The 13,495-nt window shown below is 42.6% G+C and overlaps 1 protein-coding gene across 6 annotated transcripts in view; it reads left to right on the forward strand.

Moving 5' to 3' along the window:
- cntrl (centriolin) overlaps nucleotides 1-13,495 on the forward strand; it is a 79,261-nt gene that overhangs the window by 32,461 nt on the left and 33,305 nt on the right. For 5 of the 6 annotated variants that reach the window (XM_045225819.1, XM_045225813.1, XM_045225817.1 and 2 more), the window contains 3 exons: nucleotides 10,189-10,342; nucleotides 12,202-12,874; nucleotides 13,126-13,315. In XM_045225819.1, the coding sequence (XP_045081754.1) occupies nucleotides 10,189-10,342; nucleotides 12,202-12,874; nucleotides 13,126-13,315 (1,017 nt within the window). The remainder of the gene's footprint in view (nucleotides 1-10,188; nucleotides 10,343-12,201; nucleotides 12,875-13,125; nucleotides 13,316-13,495) is intronic. The other variant, XM_045225816.1, reaches the window with a different exon arrangement.

Below are 13,495 nucleotides of genomic sequence, written 5' to 3' on the forward strand. Positions count from 1 at the left end.
CACGTGAAGATTGTTAAAAGGAGGTTTAGAGAACGGGAAAAGGCACCTTCGGGGGGCAGGAAGAACACAGGTTGCGCAGCCACTCCTTTTGGTTTAGTTGTCCCTCCTGGTTGTGGACTTTAATCATATATTTCCAGAAGATATTCTCCTTATGTGTTCTTATTTCTCTTGCCAAAACGTTTTGAACCGTTTTCAACATACATGAAAATGCACATGTAATCGAAATCCATAAAAAGTAACATATTTCATTTGTTGAACTTCGGCCACAAACATAGAAGTAACAAATTGCTATATTTCTATAGCACCTGCATGTGTCAAAGCTTAACTCGACGGACCTCTCAGAATAATTCATTATTTTTACCCCACCTATGGGAATTCTGGGGGAATTATTCCATGGAAACAACAAGTGAGAAAAGGGGGCTGCTGTGCCTTTAAGAGAAGTCGGAGAGTTCTCTGGGGAATCACCATAGAGGGCAGGGAAAGAGAACTTGCCTCACTCCCGTCACATGCCAGGGGCATTGTCATAGCCTATCCCTGCACGTTGATTGGTCGACAGGGTGGCTTCCTGTGTTGATTCAAAGAGAGAGAGTGGAGTAGATGAGGGAAGGGGGTTAGGAGGCGTGCTCAGGGTGTGGGGACTGAAGAGTGAAGTCCGAAAGAAGGAAAGGGAAACTTCAGCCCCTGAGCCATGTCTTTAGAGCTGGGGGGTTGGAGCTCGCCGTGAGGGAGGGAGTCAGGAAAATGCAACGTCTTTACCAAGGGGCCTCTTGTAGATTAAGGGGGAGCAGAGCAGATGAGAGCTGGCTAACCGGATGCATCTGCGGGCATGCAAACCAAAGAGTAATCTGACTCTGCACTGACTTCTCGTGAGTACCGCAACTTGGCCTTGGGAGGGACTCCCATCATTCTTCTGCTTTTTCTCCCCCTCTCATATCTTCTTTCACTACTGTGTTCTAAATCGAAGAGAATGTTTAATCAGAAACGTATTTGTTATTTCAACCGTTACTAATATGTAACAGGACTCTATTCTGAAGGTTTTCCGAAAATGTTGTTCTTCCCCTGACTTGATTTCTTATTTGCATTACTCTTCTGTAAACAGGAAAACACAGTTTTTCTTGCTATTACCTAAAATTACTGTACTGTTATAGTTTGACCTACTAAGCCTTTTTACAACACTCTTTTTTTTGGGCCGGTACACAGGTCAAATATGACAGCCGTCACATAACATAAAATGACCGACTAGTTATTATATTTAGTGAACAATGTGTAGTGAATTATAATTAGGTTTATGGTGCAAATGTCCTTGCTCTGTGAGTGTAACAGAGCTGAAGTAATGAATAGGGAAGTTGGCCAGGTCAGGGAGGATCAAGTAGGGAGCATAAAAGTCCTCTGCTGCGTTAATGAGGTGTTAGGTCACTCACATTCCTCTTACTTTGGTCACCTCTGATATGCCAGAGCTATTGTTTTCACTCTGAAATAGGGTCAACATACCCATAAATAGAACCTACACAGTTATGTAAATGTGATTGAGATGTTAGTATTTTTCTTGCTCTTCATGGCATATGCTCATGTTTTGTATCAGTTAACTTACCATAGACTGCCTCTATTGAATGTGAACTAATGATAATACAGAGTTTTGGACCGTTTCGTTCCGCAACCCTTTTGCCAGGATCCAGTACCTCTCTTGGCATGAAAAATAGTTTTCACTGCAATGTACCCATTCTGGTAACACTTTACAATAAGGTTCCATTTGTAAAGGGTTTACAAAGAGTTGGTAATTACGTTATTAACAGTTATTTAATCATTTGTAAATGCATTATAAACCTTTAATAAATGCGTTATAGCTTATTGGTCAAAGGAGTTCAATTGCCAGTCAGTGCTTGCCAAATACTAAGCCACTATTTACCTCCAGCTATTAACCATTTATAAATTCACTTACAAATGCGTATAATATTGAACCCTTATGCAGAGGTGATTTTAGCATGTAAATCTTGGTGGATGCATGCCAGCAAAGCCACTACACAACACAACACTAAACAATACATTAATTGCACTATAACGGTGACAAACTGTGCCCACAAACTGTTAGGGCCTACATAAAGCTGTCCCAACAGCAGTCCCAACATCTTACCACTGCTACACCTGGCTATCAGCGGAGCCTTGTCTGGCAGCGAAACAGTTCATTCATCCTCATTTACTGCCTTTAAAAAATAAATATCTGATATGGCTGACTTGCTTAAACAGATGTGGTTTCTACTGACAATTGAGATGTAAAAACTATGGCATAAGGGGACGACAAGCGGATGAGGCAATCCGTAATTTTGATTAAGACATTAATGAGCGAGCTAGGACGGATGTAGTCAATATAACTATTTGTTTAGCACTTTTGAAATGTACAGTGACAGAATTCAGAACACGGGCCGTTAGTGTTCTCCCTGTACACCAAGTTAGAACCGTAGGATAAATAAAGGGGGCATATAAGCAGACAATGAAAGCTCTTAAAATATTTGATGACATTTCTCTAAAACAGGTTATAGACTGACATGTGCACCATCAAGTCAGAACAGTAGACTAAATTAAGCGGGGAAAATAGACAAATTATTAGGGTGAGGCACATGGGCTACTAACAGCTTACTGTAGTAAGCTGTTAGTAGCCCATGTGCCTCACCCATGTGCCTCATACACAACATACACTTATGTATACTGTAGCTAAGAAAGTAATACTATCTCCCTGGCATATTACATAATTTATGCATATAACGTGATTTGACGTCATTTTATCTGTGGCCAATGACCTTGAGCCTTCTTTGATGGGCACTTCTAATGTAGGTCTATGGCAGCAACCATAGGGGCTTGAATTTTCAAGCTCTGCCCTTAGACTTGGCGGTAACGTAGTGTCCCCATGAGTGACAGAACACTGAGCCAATCACGGCGCAACTAGAGAACATTACCAACACCTACGCTCCGTATTTTCCACTGGCTGCCCCACCACCACAGAAAGCACTGAGCTAGGCTGAAAAACCTGCATTTTGGAGCTGCCTTGCAAGGCAATATTTGTAGATTTTTATTTTTCAAAAGCCCAAACTGCTTGAATGATGGGTGGGAATGGGAAAACGTTTAGAAAGATACAGATGAAGACAGAAGGGGACTGTGTTGTATTTTAAAGAGTTCATCTGTAGTCGATATCTATTCTGACTTGTAATGTTCAAAATGGGAGAAAAGTTATCTGAATTAGCTAGGCTACTCACTATACCAATAATAGGCTACAGATTTGAGTCACTGCAATTAAAATTGTTTTCCCAAAGTATCCTATTAAATTACATTTTGTTCTTACTATGTATTGCATGTAAGGAGATTATACGCGGTTATAAATGTTTGCAAATCATTATTAAATGGCCAGAAGGTTTCCACATTCTTTTAAGCTATATTTTTTAGAAGTTACAAATATTGGTAGGCCTAACTCATTAATAAATGGTCAGTAGGTTTCCACTTTCTTTTAGTTATCTTTTCAGCAGGTATAACTGTTGGTAACTCATTTAATGGTCAGTGGATTGCCACTTTAAAATAATATATAATTTTAGCCGTTATAAATGTTGATAAAGCAGTTATAAATATTTATTGGTCTGTCACTTTAAAATAAGGTATACTTTTAGCAATTATTCATGTGGGTAAATCATTTATATATGATTTGAGAGTTCACTCAGAGCTTAGACATACTTATAGGCAGTATTGGGTACTCATCACTACATACATGAGAGAAGATTCAACACTTTGTTAAACATGTTCAGTCAATGAATGGTGGGTATGAAGACCAAAACATTCTATGTTGTGAGAGCATTTACAAATGATTAAATAATTGTTTAACGTAATTATAACCCCTTTATAAACCCTTTACATATGGAACCTTATTGTGAAGTGTTAACAAAATAGTAAATTCTAATAAAAGCAATCAGAGTTAATTCAAGTTACCTCTGTAATTCTCCTGCCCCCTAAAAAAACGTAATGTGAACGTACCTGATATTCTAAGAATTGGATAGAGTTGGGCCTGCCTGGATTTATGGTTTGCGCAACATTGTAGCCTATAGACCAATGCCTGGCCATTGCTGTGGTGAGAGAGAGAAGCGTGCCTGTATCTCTCACAGAACTAGAATGACATTCACTTTCTATGATCTCTCTCTGCTCTGATAGACATGAGCCTGCAACTCTCATTTCTCCAGCATTGCACTTCATTTATTTCCACATAGAATCATAGGCACGGGAAGGATGCTGGAGGTGCCCCAGCACCCCTGATAAATGTAAATACATTTGTCGAAGTTATTGAATTCCTGCTGTCTGTTCAGAAATAAGTGAAATAATTCAGAAGACTACACCAGGAGTAGGCCTATAATTTAGCCACAGAGGATCAAGAGCTTTTATATATAAACAGTGGGGAGAACAAGTATTTGATACACTGCCGATTTTGCAGGTTTTCCTACTTACAAAGCATGTAGAGGTCTGTAATTTTTATCATAGGTACACTTCAACTGTGAGAGACGGAATCTAAAACAAAAATCCAGAAAATCACATTGTATGATTTTTAAGTAATTAATTTGCATTTTATTGGATGACATAAGTATTTGATACATCAGAAAAGCAGAACTTAATATTTGGTACAGAAACCTTTGTTTGCAATTACAGAGATCATACGTTTCCTGTAGGTCTTGACCAGGTTTGCACACACTGCAGCAGGGATTTTGGCCAACTCCTCCATACAGACCTTCTCCAGATCCTTCAGGTTTCGGGGCTGTCGCTGGGCAATACGGACTTTCAGCTCCCTCCAAAGATTTTCTATTGGGTTCAGGTCTGGAGACTGGCTAGGCCACTCCAGGACCTTGAGATGCTTCTTACGGAGCCACTCCTTAGTTGCCCTGGCTGTGTGTTTCGGGTCGTTGTCATGCTGGAAGACCCAGCCACGACCCATCTTCAATGCTCTTACTGAGGGAAGGAGGTTGTTGGCCAAGATCTCGCGATACATGGCCCCATCCATCCTCCCCTCAATACGGTGCAGTCGTCCTGTCCCCTTTGCGGAAAAGCATCCCCAAAGAATGATGTTTCCACCTCCATTCTTCACGGTTGGGATGGTGTTCTTGGGGTTGTACTCATCCTTCTTCCGCCTCCAAACACGGCGAGTGGAGTTTAGACCAAAAAGCTCAATTTTTGTCTCATCAGACCACATGACCTTCTCCCATTCCTCCTCTGGATCATCCAGATGGTCAGTGGAAAACTTCAGACGGGCCTGGACATGCGCTGGCTTGAGCAGGGGGACCTTGCGTGCGCTGCAGGATTTTAATCCATGACGGCGTAGTGTGTTACTAATGGTTTTCTTTGAGACTGTGGTCCCAGCTCTCTTCAGGTCATTGACCAGGTCCTGCCGTGTAGTTCTGGGCTGATCCCTCACCTTCCTCATGATCATTGATGCCCCACGAGGTGAGATCTTGCATGGAGCCCCAGATCGAGAGTGATTGACCGTCATCTTGAACTTCTTTCATTTTCTAATAATTGCACCAACAGTTGTTGCCTTCTTGCCAAGCTGCTTGCCTATTGTCCTGTAGCCCATCCCAGCCTTGTGCAGGTCTACAATTTTATCCCTGATGTCCTTACACAGCTTTCTGGTCTTGGACATTGTGGAGAGGTTGGAATCTGTTTGATTGAGTGTGTGGACAGGTGTCTTTTATACAGGTAACGAGTTCAAACAGGTGCAGTTAATACAGGTAATGAGTGGAGAACAGGAGGGCTTCTTAAAGAAAAACTAACAGGTCTGTGAGAGCCGGAATTCTTACTGGTTGGTATGTGATCAAATACTTACAGTGGGGGAAAAAAGTATTTAGTCAGCCACCAATTGTGCAAGTTCTCCCACATAAAAAGATGAGAGAGGCCTGTAATTTTCATCATATGTACACGTCAACTATGACAGACAAAATGAGAAAAAAAATCCAGAAAATCACATTTGTAGGATTTTTAATGAATTTATTTGCAAATTATGGTGGAAAATAAGTATTTGGTCAATAACAAAAGTTTCTCAATACTTTGTTATATACCCTTTGTTGGCAATGACACAGGTCAAACGTTTTCTGTAAGTCTTCACAAGGTTTTCACACACTGTTGCTGGTATTTTGGCCCATTCCTCCATGCAGATCTCATCTAGAGCAGTGATGTTTTGGGGCTGTCGCTGGGCAACACGGACTTTCAACTCCCTCCAAAGATTTTCTATGGGGTTGAGATCTGGAGACTGGCTAGGCCACTCCAGGACCTTGAAATGCTTCTTACGAAGCCACTCCTTCGTTGCCCGGGTGGTGTGTTTGGGATCATTGTCATGCTGAAAGACCCAGCCACGTTTCATCTTCAATGCCCTTGCTGATGGAAGGAGGTTTTCACTCAAAATCTCACGATACATGGCCCCATTCATTCTTTCCTTTACACAGATCAGTCGTCCTGGTCCCTTTGCAGAAAAACAGCCCCAAAGCATGATGTTTCCACCCCCATGCTTCACAGTAGGTATGGTGTTCTTTGGATGCAACTCAGCATTCTTTGTCCTCCAAACACGACGAGTTGAGTTTTTACCAAAAAGTTCTATTTTGGTTTCATCTGACCATATGACATTCTCCCAATCCTCTTCTGGATCATCCAAATGCACTCTAGCAAACTTCAGACGGGCCTGGACATGTACTGGCTTAAGCAGGGGGACACATCTGGCACTGCAGGATTTGAGTCCCTGGCGGCGTAGTGTGTTACTGATGGTAGGCTTTGTTACTTTGGTCCCAGCTCTATGCAGGTCATTCACTAGGTCCCCCCGTGTGGTTCTGGGATTTTTGCTCACCGTTCTTGTGATCATTTTGACCCCACGGGGTGAGATCTTGCGTGGAGCCCCAGATCGAGGGGAGATTATCAGTGGTCTTGTATGTCTTCCATTTCCTAATAATTGCTCCCACAGTTGATTTCTTCAAACCAAGCTGCTTACCTATTGCAGATTCAGTCTTCCCAGCCTGGTGCAGGTCTACAATTTTGTTTCTGGTGTCCTTTGACAGCTCTTTGGTCTTGGCCATAGTGGAGTTTGGAGTGTGACTGTTTGAGGTTGTGGACAGGTGTCTTTTATACTGATAACAAGTTCAAACAGGTGCCATTAATACAGGTAATGAGTGGAGGACAGAGGAGCCTCTTAAAGAATAAGTTACAGGTCTGTGAGAGCCAGAAATCTTGCTTGTTTGTAGGTGACCAAATACTTATTTTCCACCATAATTTTCAAATAAATTCATTAAAAATCCTACAATGTGATTTTCTGGAGAAAAAAAATCTCAATTTGTCTGTCATAGTTGACGTGTATTCACCCCCCCTTGGCATTTTTCCTATTTTGTTGCCTTACAACCTGGAATTAAAATTGATTTTTGGGGAGTTTGTATCATTTGATTTACCCAACATGCCTACCACTTTGAAGATGCAAATTTTTTTTTTGTGTGAAACAAACAAGAAATAAGACAAAATAACTACTTGAGCGTGCATAACTATTCACCCCCCCCAAAGTCAATACTACTAGAGTCACCTTTTGCAGCAATTACAGCTGCAAGTTTCTTGGGGTATGTCTCTATAAGCTTGGCACATCTAGCCACTGGGATTTATGCCCATTCTTCAAGGCAAAACTGCTCCAGCTCCTTCAAGTTGGATTGGTTCCGCTGGTGTACAGCAATCTTTAAGTCATACCACAGATTCTCAATTGGATTGAGGTCTGGGCTTTGACTAGGCCATTTCAAGACATTTAAATGTTTCCTGTTAAACCACTAGAGTGTTGCTTTAGCAGTATGCTTAGGGTCATTAGCCTGCTGGAAGGTGAACCTCCGTACCAGTCTCAAATCTCTGGAAAACTGAAACAGGTTTCCCTCAAGAATTTCCCTGTATTTAGCGCCATCCATCATTCCTTCAATTCTGACCAGTTTCCCAGTCCCTGCCGATTAAAAACATCCCCACAGCATGATGCTGCCACCACCATGCTTCACTGTGGGGATGGTGATCTCGGGGTGATGTGAGGTGTTGGGTTTGCGCCAGACATAGTGTTTTTCTTTGATGGCCAAAAAGCTCAATTTTCGTCTCATCTGACCAGAGTACCTCCTTCCATATATTTGGGGAGTCTCCCACATGCCTTTTGGCGAAAACCAAACGTGTTTGCTTATTCTTTTCTTTAAGCAATGGCTTTTTTCTGCCCACTCTTCCATAAAGCACAGCTCTGTGGAGTGTACGGCTTAAAGTGGTCCAATGGACAGATACTCCAATCTCCGCTGTGGAGCTTTGCAGCTCCTTCAGGGTTATCTTTGGTCTCTTTGTTGCCTCTGTTTAATGCCCTCCTTGCCTGGTCCGTGAGTTTTGGTGGGCGGCCCTCTCTTGGCAGGTTTGTTGTCGTGCAAATATTATTTCAATTTTTTTATAATGGATTTAATGGTGCTCCGTGGGTTGTTCAAAGTTTCAGATAATTTTTTAAAACCCAAATCTGATCTGTACTTCTCCACAACTTTGTCCCTGACCTGTTTGGAGAGCTCCTTGGTCTTCGTGGTGCCGCTTGCTTGGTGATGCCCCTTGCTTAGTGGTGTTGCAGACTCTGGGGCCTTTCAGAACAGCTGTGTGTTTATATACTGAGATCATGTGACACTTAGATTGCACACAGGTGGACTTTATTTAACTAATTATGTGACTTCTGAAGGTAATTGGTTGCACCAGATCTTATTTAGGGGCTTCATAGCAAAGGGGGTGAATACATATGCACGCACCACTTTTCTGTTATTTATTTTTTAGACTTTTTTTGAAACATGTTATTTTTTTCATTTCACTTCACCAATTTGGACTATTTTGTGTATTTCCATTACATGAAATCCAAATAAAAATCCATTTAAATTACAGGTTGTAATGCAACAAAATTGGAAAAACGGCAAGTGGGTGAATACTTTTGCAAGGCACTGTATTTGCGAGAAAAAAAACATATGGGAGATTGGAAGGGATGCAGACAATTACATTGATGGAAGTTACAATCTATCTGCAATATTAAAGCTGATCTACCCCCTAAAAAAATACTATTTTTAAATTTTTTAAAATGTCAAGGTGTCTGAATTCTTTCCGAAGGCACTGTATGAACCAACAGGTTATAGAGCAAACAACGTAATTATCACAAAACAGGTTGTAATATGGCTTTTTTTCCCTTGCTTTGCTTCCCTGTTGATTTATCCTATGCACCGCTACTGGTCTACAGTCGGGAACGCGCTGCAAATATGTCAGTGAACAGCATGCAGCCAAAACAGGCCTTTAGCAATATTTCAAATACAATCGCGGGAAAACACAGATTCTAAAAGCAAATGGCTCCTGCTGAACAGTGAGAACTAATCTGCCTGTAGTCTACCAAATATGTTATCAAGTTCCAAATAGGCCTATTGAGCGAACGGCATTGTTTTATAAAGTTAAACAAGAGAGACGCTTTTGACACAAGGGCATCAGGCATCGCCGGTGAGTGAGCTGCGCATCATTGGGTGAGTCAGTGAAACTGGAAAGCTTTTTTTAGGACTATAATTTCCTCCTCATATTGTACAATATACATCCCCACACGCCTAGGCTATTGATGGATTGACGACAAGGTCGTTTTTATTGATCGCAGATTCTCAGTTTGTCGGTGTCAAAGTAGGCTGTCATTTCAATCATTTGTGAGGTATTAAAACAAATTCTGCTAAAGTTTTCAGTCATCTAAAATGATGTAGAAATGCGTTTATAAAAAGCACAAAAAAATCTGTACCCTAGGCTACCCACTTTTTCCCTCGTGTGTGCAACTTCTGCAAGCACCTACTGCTCTATGCCAGTACGCAAAAGCGATGATAATGCATGAAATGCTTTATGGGTTCCGGTGCCTCAGAGCCCTCCAGGTCACCCAATTTACAAATGAAACATTGAGTAACACATTATTACAAACACACATGCATTCATATTTTCATTACAAAATGTATTGATTCAATTTGAAGTTGTCATGCTGAAGTATGGCTGTACCTTCAGTAATAGGAGCATAGGGGTGAATGCTAACTTCCCATTTAAGTAGAATTGTCATCTTCTATTGACATCATTGACAGTAATAGGAGTGTATATTGACCTATTGTCTCTGGCCCCTGTCCATCCTCCCCTCTCCAGGCCCATGTGAAGGCTCAGGTGTCCAGGAAGAGCCAGCTGCTGGACATGATGAGCAGGAAGCACCGGGAGCTGGAGGGCCGGCTGGACGGCATGCTCTCCCGTATCGCCAAGGAGACCGAGGAGATCAAGGACCTGGAGCAGCAGCTGACCGACGGTGAGAGGGACTAGAACTTGATGATGTATCCTGAGTCCTGTTCATTAGGCACAAAACGGAAGAAAACCAATTGATACGGGGAGGGGCTTACCTGAACATGTTCAGTTAGAAACGCTTTCCTTTGCAAAACGTTTTCCTACTAAAGAGAGCTGCTTCTGGTTGGGTTTAAAGTTTTTCGTTTATTAGGATCCCCATTAGCTACTGCATATACTCTTCCTGGGGTCCACATAAAACGTACAAATACATGACAAAGTACAGAACAGTTAAAGACAAGAACAAAAGTTATAGATTGGAAAGACCCCAATAGACAACAAAAATACTATTTACACACTATTCATATATACATATTCTTAGATACAGTGCAGTTAAATTAGATCTTTAGAAAGCGGAGAAGCACTGTGATACAATATGTTTTTTTAAAGCTAAACTTGTTTTTGTACGTAGTCCCTCCCTTTTTAGAGGACCAAAAGTATTGGGCCAAATTCTCTAATGTGTATTAAAGTTGTCAAAAGTTTAGTATTTGGTCCCATATTCCTAGCACGCAATGATTACTGAACATCAAGATTGTGACTCTACAAACTTGTTGGATGCATTTGCTGTTTTTTTTCTTCTTTAGTTGTATTGTAAATAAGAATAGAATATGTTTCTAAAATAATAGAATGAAGAATATAATATGTTTCTAAACACTTCTACATTAATGTGGATGCTACTATGATTACGGATAGTCCTGAATGAATCGTGAATAATGATGAGTGAGAAAGTTAGAGGCATAAATATCAAACCCCTCCAAAAAATGCTAACCTCCCCTGTTATGCTAACCTCTTACCATTACAATGTCTTGTGCGTCTGTAACTTTCTCACTCATCAGTATTCACGATTCATTCAGGACTATCCGTAATCATGGTAGCATGCACATTAATGTAGAAGTGCTTAGAAACATATTATATTCTTATTTACAATAAACGTGGCTCCAAAATGAAACAATACAAATGTGTATTGTCTCAAGCTTGATGTAATCATTGCATGCAAGGAATATTGGACCAAATATTAAACTTTGGACTACTTTAATAAACATATGTGAATTTGTCCCAATACTTTTGGTCCCCGCAGTCATTTTATCATTTCAAATCCAAAGTGCAGGAGTACAGAGCCAAAACAACAACAAAAAATGTATGCAACTAGATTATACAAGTGGTTAGACATTTTCAACACACAAATGTTTCTTAAAAAGACTAGAAGAGAAGTAGTCATTTTTCTCCTCAACCATGAAAGACTATCATGCATGTTGTTGATGTTAGGTCTGTGTGTGCAGTTAAGGGCAAGGTGTGCTGCTTTGTTTTGAGCCAGCTGGAGCTTTGCTAGGTCTTTCTTTGACACTATTAAGATGGGACAAGATCAGAGCCTGAACAACTAGTACAGTTGATCTTGGTGTCAAAAATGCAGAAGATCTACTAAATTGGTCCTTAGTAGGGTATGTTCATAGCAGTTGTACGTACATTATATAATTACGCCGTTCACCCTATTTGTTTCTATGATAATGTCTAAGATAATGTGGCATCATGTGCAAAGCTGCAGCTTTAACACATCTGCATATATCCCAGACAGCACCCCCCCAACAAAAGTCCCACTAACCCACTAATAGAGATACCTTGAGTTGAAGACACAATAGCTTCCTTGTTTCAGAACTCTAACCCCCCATTATTATTCAGAGCTCTTCCAAACTCACATTAAACCTGCCAGGCCTTGCTGTGATCCTTGTCTTCTAAATACCTGGAATAATTGCTATTTAGACTCCCCACCATTGTCCTTAATATACCACAATGGATAATCAACCAATGGCACTACCCCCCCCACCACAGGTCAGATAGCAGCCAACGAGGCTCTTAAGAGGGACCTGGAGGGTATCATCTCTGGCCTGCAGGAGTACCTGAGCGGGATGAAGGAGCAGGCCCGGCGTGCCCAGGCAGACTGCCACCACCTGCAGAGGGAGATGGAGGCCCTACAGCGCTGCCTGGATGAGAGCCAGGAGCAGCGCCGCTTGCTGGAGATAATCGCCACTGCCAACGATACAGACAAAGCACAGCAGCAGCAGGAGCTGGATGCGCTGAGGAGGGAGAACGCTGAGCTGCGGCGGGCGCAGGGTCAGATCAGCGCCTACGAGGCGGAACTGGAGAGCCAGCTGCAGGAGCGCCACACTGAGGCGGGCCAGCTAAAAGAGGAGCTGGGACGACTGCGCAGGCTTAGCCAGTTGGAGCACGCTGCCCTGCAGGCGGCTCTGGACAAGGAAAGGCAGTCCAAGGACAATGCCCAGGCCCAACTGCAGCTGACTGCAGAGAGGGAGCAGCAGAGGGAGGAGCTCCTGGAACAGCTCACTGCTCTACAGGAGGACAAGGCCAGCCTGGAGGAGCGTGTGGGTGCTCTGCAGAGTGCTCTACAACAGGCCCGGGGAACATTGCTATGCCCGCAGGAGGTGCAGAGGTGTCTTGAGGAGATGATCAGGACCATCACCTCAGGGCAGCCTGGCCACATCAGGTGAGGGAGTCTCCCACTGTTCACCTCCAGTGAGATTGGGACCATATAGTTGGGTAAAGGACTTGCCACAAATCCTAAGTAAGGGAGATAGCCCTCAGTGGCGCTGCACCATGCTGTCAAATAAGTTATAATGGTAAAGATAGGGTATGGGCTCAACTCTATGATTGGGACAAACACATGGTTTATAGAGTTAGAGAGTGGCAAGGTGTTGGACTCATCATCACCTGCAGTACTACTCTCTCTCATGTTAGCAGGGCGAGCAGAGAAGGGGGCGTGGTGGGCCGCAACCTGGAGCGGCTGCAGCGGGAGGTGCTGGGAGTGGTGTCGGCAGCCCAAACAGACCGGGACCAAGCCCAGCAGGGCCAGGCTCAACTCAGTCAGGAGCTGGCCTCCCTCCGAGAGCAACACAAGGCAGCCTGCCAGGCTGCAGCACAGGCCACGGTGAGTCTCTCCTCTTTCCACCACCTCCATAGGCCACTGGTAGCGTGAAGTTGGGTCAGTTTCGCATTGGGGGAGAGGAAGCTGATCCAAGATCTGTACCAAGGGAAAACTTCGCTCCCTGGGAGGAGGGAAGCATCTCTGATTGATTTGTCACTGCTGTTGTTTGACTTGTTCCCTGTT

Source organism: Coregonus clupeaformis, chromosome 16 (assembly GCF_020615455.1).
Source record: "Coregonus clupeaformis isolate EN_2021a chromosome 16, ASM2061545v1, whole genome shotgun sequence".
Classification (NCBI taxonomy): Eukaryota; Metazoa; Chordata; class Actinopteri; order Salmoniformes; family Salmonidae; genus Coregonus; species Coregonus clupeaformis.